The sequence below is a fragment of the Chiloscyllium plagiosum genome, unplaced genomic scaffold (assembly GCF_037043375.1).
Source record: "Chiloscyllium plagiosum isolate Xiang-an unplaced genomic scaffold, Cpla_swu_hap1 HiC_scaffold_9, whole genome shotgun sequence".
Lineage (NCBI taxonomy): Eukaryota > Metazoa > Chordata > Chondrichthyes > Orectolobiformes > Hemiscylliidae > Chiloscyllium > Chiloscyllium plagiosum.
This window is the reverse complement of record NW_028270147.1, coordinates 12238880-12254228: the sequence shown is the minus strand read 5'-3', so window position 1 is coordinate 12254228 and position 15349 is coordinate 12238880. Positions and strand designations below refer to the sequence as shown.

The following is a 15349-nucleotide window of genomic DNA, read 5'->3' as shown; positions in this document are numbered from 1 at the left end:
TCTGAGTGGGAAATCATGTCTCAAAAACTTGATTAAGTTTTTTGAAGAAGCAACAAAGAGGATTGATGAGGGCAGAATGGTGGACGTGATCTATATGGACTTCAGTAAGGCTTTTGACAAGGTTCCCCATGGGAGATTGATTAGCAAGGCTAGATCTCATGGAATACAGGGAGAATTCACCATTTGGGTACAGAACTGGCTCAAAGGTAGAAGTCAGAAGGTGATGGTGGAGCGTTGTTTTTCAGACTGGAGGCCTGTGACCAGGGGAGTGCCACAAGGATCGGTGCTGTGTCCACTTCTTTTCATCATTTATATAAATGATTTGGATATGAGAATAGGTAGTATAGTTAGTAAGTTTGCAGATGACACCAAAATTGGAGGTGTGGACAGCGAAGGAGGTTACCTCAGATTACAACAGGATCTTGATCAGATGGGCCAATGGGCTGAGAAATGGCAGATGGAGTTTAGTTCAGACAAATGCAAGGTACTGCATTTTGGGAAAGCAAATCTTAGCAGGACTTATACACTTAATGGTAAGGTCCTAGGGAGTGTTGCTGAACAAAGAGACCTTGGAGTGCAGGTTCATAGCTCCTTGAAAGTGGAGTGGCAGGTAGATAGGATAGTGAATGCTTTCCTTTATTGGTCAGAGTATTGAGTACAGGAGTTGGAAGGCCGTGTTATGGCTGTACAGGACATTGGTTAGGCCACTTTTGGAATATTGCATGCAATTCTGGTCTCCTTCCTATCAGAAAGATGTTGCGAAACTTAAAAGGGTTCTGAAAAGATTTACAAGGATGTTGCCAGGTTTGGAGGATTTGAGCTATAGGGAGAGGTTGAATAGGCTGGGGCTGTTTTCCCTGGAGCGTCGGAGGCTGAGGGGTGACCTTATAGAGGTTTATAAAATCACTGGGGGCATGGATAGGGTAAATAGACAAAATATCTTCCGTGGCAGTCCAGAACAAGAGGGCATAGGTTTATGGTGAGAGGGGAAAGATATAGAAGAGACCTAAGGGACAACTTTTTCATGCAGAGGGTGGCACGGGTATGGAATGAGCTTCCAGAGGAAGTGGTGGAGGCTGGTACAATTGCAACATTTAAAAGGCATCTGGATGGGTATATGAATAGGAAGGGTTTGGAGGGATATAGGCCGGGTGCTGGCAGGTGGGACTGGTTTGGGTTGTGATATCTGGTCAGCATGGACAGGTTGGACTGAAGGATCTGTTTTCATGCTGTACATCTCTATGACTCTGACTCTAAGTGATCCCATAATCAGGTGATCAGATGAAAGCTCTGCAGTCACCAATTGCAGTAGACAATTAAAATGATAACCAAAGGTGGCAGCTGTCAATAACAGGCAGGATATCAGCGCAAAAGTCAAAGGAAAAATGCATTTGCAAATATTTTCAGCCAGAGGAGCAGAGTAGATGACCCACCTCTGCTGCTTGCTGTGATACACCATCAAAGAAGGTAATACAGAAGATTAGTTATCTCTGATATAAAAGAATATTTACCTGATGCCGAACATTTTCATGAGCTTTTTTCTTCAGTTTCAGAAGGGCTAATTTGCCTTTGGGCATTGTGGGTTCTGACAAATCTGTGTCACTCACGTTACTTTTCCTCATCAAATGACGAACTCTTCCAATCAATTGCTCCCCAGATTGCAGCTGCAATTCGACTTGCAATTTTTTGATCGCTGTTGGTGTGATAACTACAAATTTAAAATGAAAAAAAGCCTTTGTTAATGTGCGCGATACATCTGTCCTAAACCAAAAACACAAAGGCCTGAACTGTCACATCCAATGTTCCTGCAGTTAACCCGTCACTTTTAACCCGTCACGGTTAAGAATGTTACTGTCTCACAATCATGAAAAAGTGCTATTATAAGGTTCATTTCCAGATGTTTTGTTATCTTACTAGGTAACATCTTCAGTGGACCTCATGCGGAGCAATGCTGAAAATTCCTGCTTTCTATTTATATGTTTGGGTTTCTTTGAGTTGGTGATGTCATTTCCGGTGGTGATGTTATTTCCTGTGGTGAAGTCACTTCCGGTTCCTTTTCTCAGAGGGTGGTAGATAGGGTCTAACTCAATGTGTTGATAGAATTCCGGTTGGAATACCATGCTTCTAGGAATTCTCGTGCATGTCTTTGTTTGGCTTGTCCTAGGATGGATGTATTGTCCCAGTTGAAGTGGTGCCCTTTCTCATCTGCATGTGAGGATACTAGTGAGAGAGGGTCATATCTTTTTATGGCTAGTTGGTGTTCATGTATCCTGGTGGCTAGTTTTCTGTCTGTTTGTCCAATGTAGTGTTTGTTACAGTTCTTGCACAGTTGAAACCCAATAGATTAGGTTAGATTCCCTACAGTGTGGAAACAGGCCCTTCAGCCCAACAAGTCCACACTGATCCTCCGAAGTGTAACCCACCCCCCCCCCCCTCTGACGAATGCACCTATCACTATGGGCAATTTAACATCGCCAATTCACCTGACCTGCACATCTTTGGACTGTGGAAGGAAACTGGAGCAAACCCACGCAGACACTGTGAGAATGTGCATACTCCACGCAGACAGTCGCCCGAGTCAGGAATTGAACCTTGGACCCTACTACTGTGAGGCAGCAGTGCTAACCACTGAGCCACTGTGCCACCCCAGTGATATTTGGTGAATTTCTGCAGTGCATCTTGTGGATAGTACACACTGCTGCTATTGAGTGTCAGTGGTGGAGGAAGTGGATGCTTGTGGATGCAATGTCAATCAAGGAGCTGTTTTGTTCTGGATGGTGTCATGTTGCTTGAATGTTGTGGGAGATTGTGGGGTGTTGGTAGTGGTAGAATAGAGCAGCTCTGATGGGATGGGAAATAGACAGGTAATGAAGAGTGTCAACAGATAAGTATAAATGGTGTGCGTAGAGTGTCAGCAGGCTAAATAAAAAGTCTTTGCAGGTGATGAAAAGTGTCAGATGGTGTGAGTAACGTGTTAACAGCTGAATAGCTGAAGGGATGACCTATGAACTAATTAATTAACGCAAAGAGATAATTAAAAATAATCCCCCTGAGAAGAGTTGTTATTCTGTGCCTGTGTGCTTCCCTCCACTTCACCTGATGAAGGAGCAGTGCTCTGAAAGCTTGTGGTTTCAAGTAAACCTGTTGGACTATAACCTGGTGTTGAATGGTGAGTAAGCTATTTGGAGGGGATTCTGAGAGATAGGATTTACATGCAATTGGACAGGCAAGGACTGATCAGGGATCATCATCATTGCTTTGTGTGTGGGAAATCGTGTCTCACAAACTTGTTTGAGTTTTTTGAGGACATGATCAAGAAGATAGATGTTGTCTACATGGACTTTTGCCAGGCCGACGACAAGGTTCCACATGATAGACTAGTTAGTAAAACTGGATCACGTGGGATCCACAGAGAGTTGGCCAATTGGATACAAAATTGGCTTGATTGTAGGAGATAGAGGATGGTGGAGGTTTGTTCATTGGATTGGAGGCCTGTATTCCACAGGGATCACTGGGTTCACTATTGTTTATCATTTATATAAATGATTTGGATGAGAAAGTAGCAAGCATGATCAATAAATTTGCAGATGACACTACAATTGCTGGTATCGTGGACAATGAAGAAAGTTACCTCAGAGTACAACGGGATCTCGAGCAGATGGGCCAATGGGCAAAGAAGTGACAGATGGAATTTAATTTAGATAAATATGCATGTTGCATTTTGGTAAAATAAACAAGGGCAGGGCTTACAGAGTTAATATTAGGGCCCTGGGGAATGTTGGTGAACAGAGTGGCTCAAGGGGTTCAGGTACATAGTTCCATAAAGGTGACGTCACGGATAGACTGGGTGGTGAAGAAGGTGTATGGCACACTTGCTTTTATAAGTCAGAGCACTGAATGCAGGAGTTGGGATAACATGTTGCAGTTCGGAAGGATGTTATTAAACTGGGAACGGTGCAGAAAAGATTTACAAGAATGTTACCAGGATTTGAGTTATTAGAAGAGGCTGGAAATGCTGGGACGGTTCTCCCTGGAGCTTTGGAGATTGAGAGGTGACCTCTGAGGGGTTTGTAAAATCATGAGGGGCTTAGATAAGATAAATAACAAAGTCTTTTTCCCTCGGGTAGGGGAGTTCAAAACTAGAGGGCATAGATTTAAGGTGAGAGGGGAAAGATTTAAAAGGAACCTGAGGGGTAACTTTTTCACATATATGTGGAATGCACTGCCAGAGGAAGTGATAGATGCAAGTACAGTTACAATGTTTAAAAGACAATTGGACAGGTACATGGATAGGAAAAGTTTTGAGGGATATGGTCAGAAATCACACAACACCAGGTTATAGTCCAACAGGTTTATTTGAAATCACAAACTTTCAGAGCGCTGCCCTTTGTCACTTCAGAAAGGGGCAGCACTCCAAAGGGTTGTGATTTCAAATAAATCCGTTGGATCATAATCTGGTGTCATGTGACTTCTGACCTTGCCCACCCCAGTCCAACACCGGCACCTCCACATCATTGAGGGATTTGGGCCAAACACGTGCAAATGAGACTAGTTTAGTTTGGGAATCCTGGTCAGGATGGACGAGTTGGTCTGAAGGGTCTGTTTCCATGCTGTCTGATGCTGTGACTCTCTATGTAAGCAGGCTTACAAAACAAGAGGATGTGGCATCATCACAGGGCAGCTACTTGGGTAATGACACCCAGAGTGGAACAGGAAGGATCAGAGAGTACAAACATAGAGAAACAGCAGGAAATAGGTTCAAAAGAAGAGAAAATGGTAAATGTATAAAATTAATGGCTTTTTGTTTGTTTTTGGTACAAAGTGAATGAATTAACTGCACAAATACAGGTTAATGGGTATAATCATATAACCATTAGGAGACATGGGAACTAAATATTTAGAGGAATGTGATATTTCAAAACAACAAGCAGAAAGAAAGAGTGATGGGGTAGCTTTATTAGTATGAGATAGTATAAATAAAATAGCAATAAATGTTATTGGACCAGAAGATCAAGAATCCATTTGGGTGAAGGTAAAATATTAAGTGTAGAAAAAGTAATCGATCCTGGAGCATTGGAGGCTGAGGGGTGACCTTATAGAGGTTTATAAAACAGGAAGGGCATGGATAGGATAAATGGACAATGTCGTGAAACCTGGGGTGGAGGGATCCAAAACTGGAGGGCATAGGTTTAGGGTGAGAGGGAAAAAAATTAAAAGGGACCTAAGGGGCAACCTTTTCACGCAGAGGGTGGTGCGTGTATGGAATGAGCTGCCAGAGGAAGTGGTGGAGGCTAGTACAATTGCAACATTTAAAAGACATATATGATGGATACATGAATAAGAAGAGTTGAGAGAGATATGGGCTAAGTGCTGGCAAATGGGACTAGATTAATTTAGGATATCTGGTCAGCATGGATGAGTTGGACCGAAGGGTCTGTTTCTGTGCTGCTCGTCTCTATGACCTTATATATCCCAGTAATAAATAAGGATTCCAAAAAAAATGAAAAGCCAACCATGGTTAACCAGGGATGATAAAAATAGCATCAAATTGAAAGACAAAATGTGCACAATTTAGATTAGTAGAAAGCTAGAGGATCAGTATAGGGCTAGAAAGTTTCTTATATTGAGGTATCATTACTGTGCAATAGATTTACATCAAATTTGCCACTTGATAAACATCACAAGAAGCATGTTAACACGGCAGACGATGTTGCAGATGGACTGGAGCTGTTCAGCTTCACGCAGCTCTCAAGAGCTTCCATCCCCAAGAAAATTTCAGGACTTTGGAAAGTGAACTCTTAATGAGCTCCTTAATGTTGCAAATGCAGCCAAGACATCCGACTGTCCCAAGCTTGGGAATGGAGTCGCACATCTGGCACAGTGACATTGGCACCATTCTTATTGGTGACCTACTTCTGAAACAGTCCCATTCAGGGAACAACAATCCATCCCCAAGTGTCCATGCTTACTCAACATCGCAGAATTGTTAAGGCACATAAGGAGGCCATTTGGCCCACTGTGCCTGCACTGGTTCTATCACCCAGTGCGAATCACCTGCCTTTTTCCCATCTCCCTGCAACCATTTTCATCCAAAGAGGAAGGAGATTGACACTGACACTGAACGTGACCTATGAAGGGCATTACAATGTCTTGACACAGTGAAAGGAGCTTTATAAATGCAAGTTTTGTTTCCTTTCATGAATGCATTTACCTGGTTTGACTGTGACTACAACTGATTTATCGCCAATGAGTCTGTACAATGGTGAGCTGCTGGTGAAGGCAGTGTTTTCAGCACTAGTCTTGTAACAAACTTGAACTCCAAATGTGCTGAACTTAGCACAAGCCTGGCGGACTGTTGGGCTTGGGACATCAGGTTGATCTTCAGCAGAGCACACGGATCCTTGTGGTATAGCTAGAGGCAAGACTTTCTCCTGCAGGGCAAGCACACATTAAAACTGTTGAAGCACTCCACAACTGAAACCCCAAGGAGAAAACAACTAGAGGGTCTTTGTCGTTACCATCACTCTCTCTTTATCTGCTGTTGAATTCTTTGCTAAATTCAATTCTCTGTTCATCATTCTGAACTCCCTGCTCGATAGCAGTGGAGTGATTTTCGCGGAGGCTGGGTCTTCAATATTTCTCGAGAAGGCAAAAGCCCGTGACCTATGTAGACATTAAAACAGAAGCAGAGACCAATGGCATCATCAAGCTCACTTCATGTCAACTTCATCTGCTAGTCTCCTCTCTCCAACTAACCTCCATCAGAAGTTTCAGGGTACACAATCTCACAATATAGACATGAATACAAAATCTAGGCTGGCATTCCTTTAAACATTGAGATCCAGACAATTTTTGTGACTTTTGATTTTCTTTTATTTCTGCTGCTCTTCTTTTGAGATTCTGGTTTTGTGACATTGTATGCTGCGCTCATGTCTTTCTCTACTTGAGTATACACGTGACAATAAAATCCACTTTTAATTTTAAAATCTAATTCTAATTCTGTGCACTACAGCGAGAGTGCTGCACTGTTGCAGGCACGCCCGCTCGATGGAATATTAAACATAACCCTCTCGAGTGAATACAAAAGATTCCTCTTATCCTAACCATTACTTAAGCCTCATCTACACTGAACAACACTGAGACTGCATTGTTTTCAGGCAAAGCTGCATCGTCTGCAAATTAACTACTATGATTGTTAAAAAGTAAGAATGATCATAGTTTAAAAAGATACTTACCTGGCTAGAAAGCACTTGATCTGTCTGGCAATGTGTCTTTCACTGACCTGGTGCTTTCAAAGGTGACTTTAACGCCATGAATTCAATTTTTATGCTTTTGATACCTCCAGGCTCACCTATCCTCCACATTTTCTATTGACCCCACACTAGTCAAAAACATTCACATGTAAAAATCCATTATATCACTCCTTATTATAATGTGAGCAGATCATGTCTTGTTCATTAATTTTAGTGAATGAAGTAATATGCAAATAAGGACAAATGAATGTCATCGATCCAGAACTCTCTGGAATGCCACTTCCAGATCTCTACCCTCCTGTTACTCTACATTCAAAACTGTCCATGCTTCGAAAATACTTCATCAGTACTAAACTGATTTGGATCATCCTGAGGTCACAAAATAGGCTCTACATATGCAAATTATTTTTCTCTCTATGTTCCTTTAGCCTTCCTGATTAGATTAGATTAGATTACTTAAAGTGTGGAAACAGGCCCTTCGGCCCAACAAGTCCACACCGACCCTCTGAAGAGCAACCCACCCAGACCCATTCCCCTACATTTACCCCTTCACCTAACTCTATGGGTAATTTAGCATGGCCAATTCACCTAACCTGCACATTTTTGGACTGTGGGAGGAAACCGGAGCAAATCCACACAGACACGGGGAGAATGTGCAAACTCCACACAGATAGCTGCCTGAGGTGGGAATTGAACCCGGGTCTCTGGCGCTGTGAGGCAGCAGTGCTAACCACTGTGCCACCGTGCCGCCCGTGATTGAGAAATGTAAATAGAGTATAACAGTGAAGGGTGTACCCTGCATTAGGTTTCTATACTTAGTCGATTATGTGGACCTCTTGATCAATTGGAAGAAAAATGAGAACCTAATAAGGAGCAGGAGTAGGCCATTTGGCCCATTGAGCTTGCTCTGCCATTCCATAAGATCATGGCTGATTCTGCTTATGGACTCAGCTCCACTTACCCGCCCTCTCAACATAGTCCTTAAATAATTTCATTTTGCGGCACACTTCTGGTCCTGTAGATGCCAGCTTGCTGTAAATACAAATCATGATTGACCAGAAAAAGGAACATTAAAAGAATGTTTGAGTGGGTTAGGATTTCTGTTACCTAGCAGAAAACAGCTCATCTTCCTGTTTCCATGGGGGTGTTTCAATTTTGATATTACTCTTCCTTAAGTTTACTCTAGCAGTGAAGTTCACGGGGACAAAAGTGCTTGTTTTCAATTGTATTTCCACACCCGCCTGAACCAGAGGGGTGTTTATTCCCATGACGGCGATGACATCTTTGACCGAACTGCAAAGAAACATCGTAAAAAAAGAAAAGTCTGAGAGGCAATACCTTCAGAAAGTCAAGATGAAAAGAGATCTGCTTGACAGAAGTTCACAGATGAAAAAATGTTTGCCCCCTTCACCCTGGCAGTTCATTCATGACTGCGAGAAGCAAATACCTTGGTCTGAGCTGAACGTCTGCCTGAATAGTGGTGTTCAGGAACTGAACCATGGTAACGTTGGAAGGGATGGGATTGAACTTCACATTGGCTGTTGGAAGAATTAATTTAGGAAACACAACAAGAAAAGTTAGCCAAACAAAATAAAGAACTGCAGATGCTGGAGAGCTGAAACAAAGACTGAAATTGCTGGAGAAACTCAGCAGCTCTGGCAGCATCTGTGGGAAGAAAGCAGAGTCAATGTTTTGAGAACTTGAAGAGTAACTGGACTCAAAACATTAACCCTTTTTTCTTCCTGCGGCTGCTGCCTGACCTGCTGGGTGTTGCCTGCAACTTCTGTTTTTGTGTCATTTAAATGAATTGGGTTTGCCAACCTAAACTACAAATACCGGAATTCTAGAAAAAAGGATGGAAAATATTGGAAATACACAGTCAATGTTGGAATTGGAATAAAAGACTGGCTAAGATTTTGGGGAAGATGTGAGGAGGATAATAATCAACTCCTCTAGTTTGCCTTGTTCTGACTAATAGTGATTCCTGAAGAAGGGCCTGTGCCCGAAACGTCGAATCTCCTGTTCCCTGGATGCTGCCTGACCTGCTGTGCTGTTCCAGCAATAAAGTTTCAACTTTGATCTCCAGCATCTGCAGACCTCACTTTCTCCCTGACTAATAGTGCCTCTATTAGTCAATAAAAGACAGCTCACGGCTAAAACCAACAAAAACACTAAGGGGCGTTTTCCAATAAGCTGGCTGAAATATCTCATTTAACAACACGCTCAAGAGCAGAGTCAATGATTTTTCATCTGGTTACTATGAGACCTTGTACTGCACAAAATTCTTGTCCTGTAAGCTTAGATAACAATGATCACTCAGAATAAGTGATGAAGCGTGAAGCATTTTGAAAAAGTTTATCTGATTCAACGGGATTGATAGAGGGAAACTGTTTCCTAAAGAGAGTGGTCTAATTAGAGTCATTCAGTGCAGAAACAGGCCCTTTGGCCCACCATATCTGTGCTGACCAAACAATCACTAAACTACACTAATCTCATGTATCTATAAGGAGAAAGTGAGGGCTGCAGATGCTAGAGATCAGAGCTGAAAATCTGTTGCTGGAAAAGCGTAGCAGGTCAGGCAGCATCCAAGGAACGGGAGAATCGACGTTTCGGGCATAAGCCTGAAGAAGGGCTTATGCCCAAAACATCGATTCTCCTGTTCCTTGGATGCTGCCTGACCTGCTGCGCTTTTCCAGCAACACATTTTCAGCTCATGTATCTATAGCCTACTATCTAATGTTGGACCACATTGAACCCAGACAGCGTGGAAACAGGCCATTCACCCATGTCTACACCAAGCCTCTGTAGAGTATCCAACCCAAACACATCCTCTACCCTATCCCTGCAAGTTCCATGGCTAACACACCTAACCTACACATCCCTAGACACTATGGGCAACTTAGCACAGCCAATCCACCTAACCTGGACAGGTTAGGATTGTGGGGGAAAACCAGGACAAGAAAGCAGAGGAAACCCACACAGACAGGTGAGAACGTGCAAACTCCATACATACAATTGCCTGAGGGAGGAATCGAACCCAGGTCCCTAGTGCTGTGAGGAAGCAGTGCTAACCACTGAGCTACTGTGCTGCCCTGGCATTTTAACATCCTTAAATGTTGCGTGAGTACCAGCCTCTACCACCCTCTCAGGCAGTGTGTTTGATATATCCTCTAGGTGAAAAAATGTTTTTCTCAGATCTCCTCCAAACCTCTCACTCCTCACCTTCAACTTATGCCCTCTGGTCTCAGACATGTTTGCCATGGAGAAAGGATTCTCACAATCTACCTGTCTATGATTCCTAATGTTAAATTGTTATGAAGGAAAATCAGTCGGCATCTTATATCAGAATCCCAGAATTTCTGTAACACTGATAAAGGCCATTTGGTCGGGACCATCATATCTTCCCCTGGCTATATCACACAATAAGCAGCAGAAACTTGGAATCCTCTTTCCCAGAGGGCCATGAATGTTTGTGTACAATTGAAGCCCTGAAGTCTGAGATGGACAAGCATTTGATAGTCAAAAGATTCCAAAACTGAAAGGGAAGGAAGATAAATAGAACTGAGATACAAATCAGCAAGAATTTGGTGAATGTTGGAATAGTCTCAGTGGGAGGGCCAGGGATTTAAATGTGTCATCCTATTTCAACGTTTCTCAGAGGTGCAATGAAACTTGATATAAATGGAAGCTTACTTTTTAAAAAAATATTGACCTCTTTTTCCACCATCATTTACTCCCTTTTGGAGTGAATTGTCCCAGCACCGGGTGGGTATTGGAATGGAGCAGAAGCTGGGGAGGTTTACCAGTGGATGGTTGCTAGGCCAGTTGCTAAGCGGCTTGTCTTCTTGCTCCATGAAGCCATCATTCAACTTCCCATTACTAGTTAGTTTACAGGGTGCTGGCATTTAGTTGATGCTGTGTGAAGAGGGAGTGGGGTGAGGGTGGGTCGGGGTAGTGCTTTTGGAAACTGGACATCCCAGACAGATCGCAGAAATGACAGAAACCCACTTGCCCCAATATTTCGCCTAAAGGACCTTCCCCTTGATTGATTGATTGATTTACCATTTCATGTACCTAAGTACAGTGAAAAGTTTTGTTTCTGAGCAGTACAGGTGGATCATAGAAAGCAAGGCTGTACAGATCAGAAAGACTTAGACAGAGGCATTCAGGTTACATTGCACAGGGCGTGCACCAGGCAAGATCAGCGTTATAGCAGTATTATTTGAGGCTAGAGAATCCATTCATCAGGCTAATAATGGCTGACAGAAGCTTTTCCTGAACCTGCTGGTGTGGTGTTCAGGTTTCTGTATCTTCTGCCTGACGGAAAGGTCTTAGGAGAGCATTACAGGGGATACAATGGGTCTTTGATGATGTTGACAGTCTTTTCTTGCCAGTGAGCCATGTAAATGGAGTCCTTCCCATTGAAACGTTTGATCACATCCTCCTACATTTAAATTTTTTACATTCCCTGCTCACAGGGCATGTGTGTAGAGATCTCCTTGCTGCCCCAATGGTGCCCAGCGGTCTGAGTGCGGGTGCTCAGACTTCACAGCATGCTTGTAACAGCTTCGTGAATCTGCAGGCCCATCTGCTTTAGGCTGTAGGTGGTCAACTGGGAGGCCAGCAGTAACTTTTTTTCTATCATTCACGGGATGCTGGGTCACTGTTTAGGCCAATATTTATTGCCCATCCTTGATTGTCCGGAGGGAAGTTAAGAGTCAATCACATTGCTGTAGGTTTGGCATCACATGTAGGCCATGAACCACCTGATGAAGGAGCAGCGCTCCGAAAGATAGTGCTCCCAATTAAACCTGTTGGACTATAATCTGGTGTCGTGTGATTTTTAACTACCTACATATAGGCCAGTCCAGGTAAGGATGGCACTGAAATGAAGGAGAGAGAGAGCAAGCTAACATTTTGAGTCTAGACAACTCTTCATCAGAGCGCTGATAAAGAATCAGTTAGACTTGAAATGTTAGCTTGGATTGTTTCCACGGATGTTGCCTGACCTGCTGTGATTTCCAGTATTTTTTGATGTCATTACAGATTCCAGTCTCTGTAGTAAATTGCTCCTACAGGTAAGGATGGCAGCTTCCTTCCCTAGAGGATATTACTGAGCCATATGGGTTTTACTTGACAATTGACAATGGTTTTATCATCATTAGACTCTTAATTCCAGATTTGTTTTGGACTGAATTCAAATTCTACCTTCTGTCATAGTGGGATGCGAACCTGAGTCCTCATAGCATTGGATCAATGGTGTAGTAATAGTGCCACTAAGCTATGACCTTCCTGAGCTGTTCCTACTGACAGCAAGTTTCCCCAAGGCCTCCCTCAGTCACAGAAACTTACAAACATACGAACGTCAAAACTCAGAACAGGTGTAGGCCATTTGGTTCCTCAAGCCTACTCTGCCATTTAATTGGATCATGGCTGATCTCATCACAGCCTCAACTCCACTTTCCTGCCTACTCCCCAATACACTTTAACACATTACTCATTCACAATCTGTCTATCTACTCCTTAAATTTATTCAATGTTCTGGCAATCCATTGCACAGTGAATTCCATAGAGTCATGACCCTTCAAAAGAAGCAGTTCCTTCTCATGTGTTTTAAATTTGCCATCCCTTATCCTAAAACTATGACCTCTTATCCTAGGTTGCTGCATGTGAGGAAACATCCTCTCTACATCTAATTTGTCAATCCCCTTGCATGTCTTACATAACTCAAATAGATCTCCTCTCACCCTTCTAAACTCTAGCAAGTACAGGTGTAAACGATTCAATCTCTCCTTTTTAGACAACCTTTCATCTCCGGAATTAATCACCCCTGAATGACCTCCAGTGCAGGTATGTCCTTCCTTAAAGGGGCCAAAACTGTACTCAGTACTCCAGATACAAAGCCTTTACCCTGTGCTGTAACTGCTGACACGACAGTGTAGTAAAAAGTCAGTTCCATTGGCAATCCAAGTGATGTTGGCACAATGTGCCGGATCTCAGCTGCCAGCAAGGGTTTGGTCCACTGTGTTGTGATTCCTTGCTGAAGCTGATTTATCAGTTTCTTGATGAGGTTGTCCATTCTCCCTTGGTTGCTGATGAGCTGTGTGAAACAAAAAAAGGAAAGGAACACAATAAATTTGTTGTGCTAGATCTCCCTGACCTAGATCTTGGAATTCCACCACTCTCCCACATTATCTCAGGGTAAACTGGCAAAAACCACAGGCCAAAGGAAAATAGGAGCGAGGTTTGGCCATTGGATATGCCCTGCCATTCAATACAATAGTTCTACCTTAACTCCACTTTCTTGGTCTCGAGACTCAGGAGCAGGTTGTTCCTTCTGACTTTGGGAATTCCTGCTCGATCCTCCATCCACTCCTTACATGTTAGCCTAAAAGGTCACCCCACTTGCGGAATTTCAGATCCAGAATACACTGAGGGGGGTGAAGTATGTTTACCTCCCTGGGAAGGGGTTTTGGTTTGGGAAGGAGAGGGAGGGATGTCTACTTTGGCCATGCAGTGTGAAGAAGTGGCAGGTGACAAAAACAGGATTAGATGGAAAAACTCAACAGGTCTGGCAGCATCTGCGGAGAGAAAGCAGAGTCAATGTTTCACGTCCAGTGACCCTTCTTCAGAAGTGGTGAGTGATCTTTGCACCTGCCTCCCTACAAAGCACAGCAGGTCAGGCAGTATCCGAGGAGCAGGATGCTGCCTGACCTGCTGTGCTTTTCCAGCACCACTCTAAGTTAGACTCTGATCTCCAGCATCTGCAGTCCTCACTTTTGCCTCCTTGCAAAGCAGTAGAGTGGGTCATAATATCACTTTGGGGATGCACGAAAATAGGAGAATGAGTAGGGTATTCAGCCCCTCAAGCCTACTCAGCCATTCAGTGGGATCATGGTTAATCGATTTTGTGTTTCTAATTCACATTCACATTGACCCTGCTAACTCTTGATTACCCTGCCTCATTTTGCCACCTCTACATTAAAAATACTCAATGGGTTAGAGCTGTGTCAAATCCCACGTTGGGACTTCATCAAGTTTTCCAGACCCTGGGGGGTGGTTAGGAATTGGAAATGATCCCATATTGTTGTGGGTGTGTGACAATCCTGTGCAATTGAGATGACCTCCTACTGACACTACTAAGTTCATTACTGGGTTTAAAGCAATCAAATCACTACTTATTCAGGAGGTGTTGGGGCAGTGGTCGTGTCACTGAACTCGTAACCCAGAGCCCCAGGATAGCACTGGGAGTCATGAGTTCAAATCTCGCCATGGCAAATGGTGAAATTTGAATTCAATGGAAATCTGTAATTATAAAGCTGGTCTAATGGTAAATCATGTAAAAATCCACTTCTTCCTCACTGATGCAATCCAACTCAGAAGTGTAGTCAATACCTTAATGGCCTCTTGTATATTATTTTGGTCAAATTCGACAAAAGCAAGTTCTTGACCAAACAACTTGATGTAGGCAGCTGCCAGGGCTTTTTTTGTGGGTATTGGTTTCCAACCAGGTACCTAGAAGGCAGCAACAAACAAATGAGAAGAGGAAGATGTGAAAACACGTTATAAATCTGAAACAAAATTAGAGAATGGCTGTGTTTCTCAGCAAGGTTAATATTTCTGCAAGAGCTTTGAGGAGGGGTTTACTCTCTGAACTGTGGTGCACCACATGGCATGTACTTCAATAACTTTCCAATGGCTTCTTGGAATGTATCCCTTAGAGTTGAGTGTTCAACACCTACCTGCACCAGGGCACAACTGCATGGGAATAACAACACCACCAAGATGCCCTTTGAGTCACAACTGGACATAAAGCAGCCTGCTTCTGGGTTAGTGGTGCTGGAAGAGCACAGCAGTTCAGGCAGCATCCAAGGAGCAGCGACATCGACGTTTTGGGCAAAAGCCCTTCATCAGGAATAAAGGCAGTGAGCCTGAAGCGTGGAGAGATAAGCTAGAGGAGGGTGGGGGTGGGGAGAAAGTAGCATAGAGTACAATGGGTGAGTGGGGGAGGGGATGAAGGTGATAGGTCAGGGAGGAGAGGGTGGAGTGGATAGGTGGAAAAAGAGATAGGCAGGTAGGACAAGTCCGGACAAGTC

General features: G+C 43.4%; 1 protein-coding gene across 1 annotated transcript in view; it reads right to left on the bottom strand.

The window, feature by feature from the left end:
- vtg3 (vitellogenin 3, phosvitinless) overlaps window positions 1–15349 on the bottom strand; it is a 111463-nt gene that overhangs the window by 50653 nt on the left and 45461 nt on the right. Inside the window, exons 15-21 of the mRNA XM_087990311.1 lie at window positions 14649–14768; window positions 13164–13353; window positions 8701–8791; window positions 8361–8546; window positions 6519–6663; window positions 6212–6431; window positions 1512–1708 (exon numbers count right to left, since the gene is read on the bottom strand). Of these exons, the coding sequence (XP_087846437.1) occupies window positions 1512–1708; window positions 6212–6431; window positions 6519–6663; window positions 8361–8546; window positions 8701–8791; window positions 13164–13353; window positions 14649–14768 (1149 nt within the window). The remainder of the gene's footprint in view (window positions 1–1511; window positions 1709–6211; window positions 6432–6518; window positions 6664–8360; window positions 8547–8700; window positions 8792–13163; window positions 13354–14648; window positions 14769–15349) is intronic.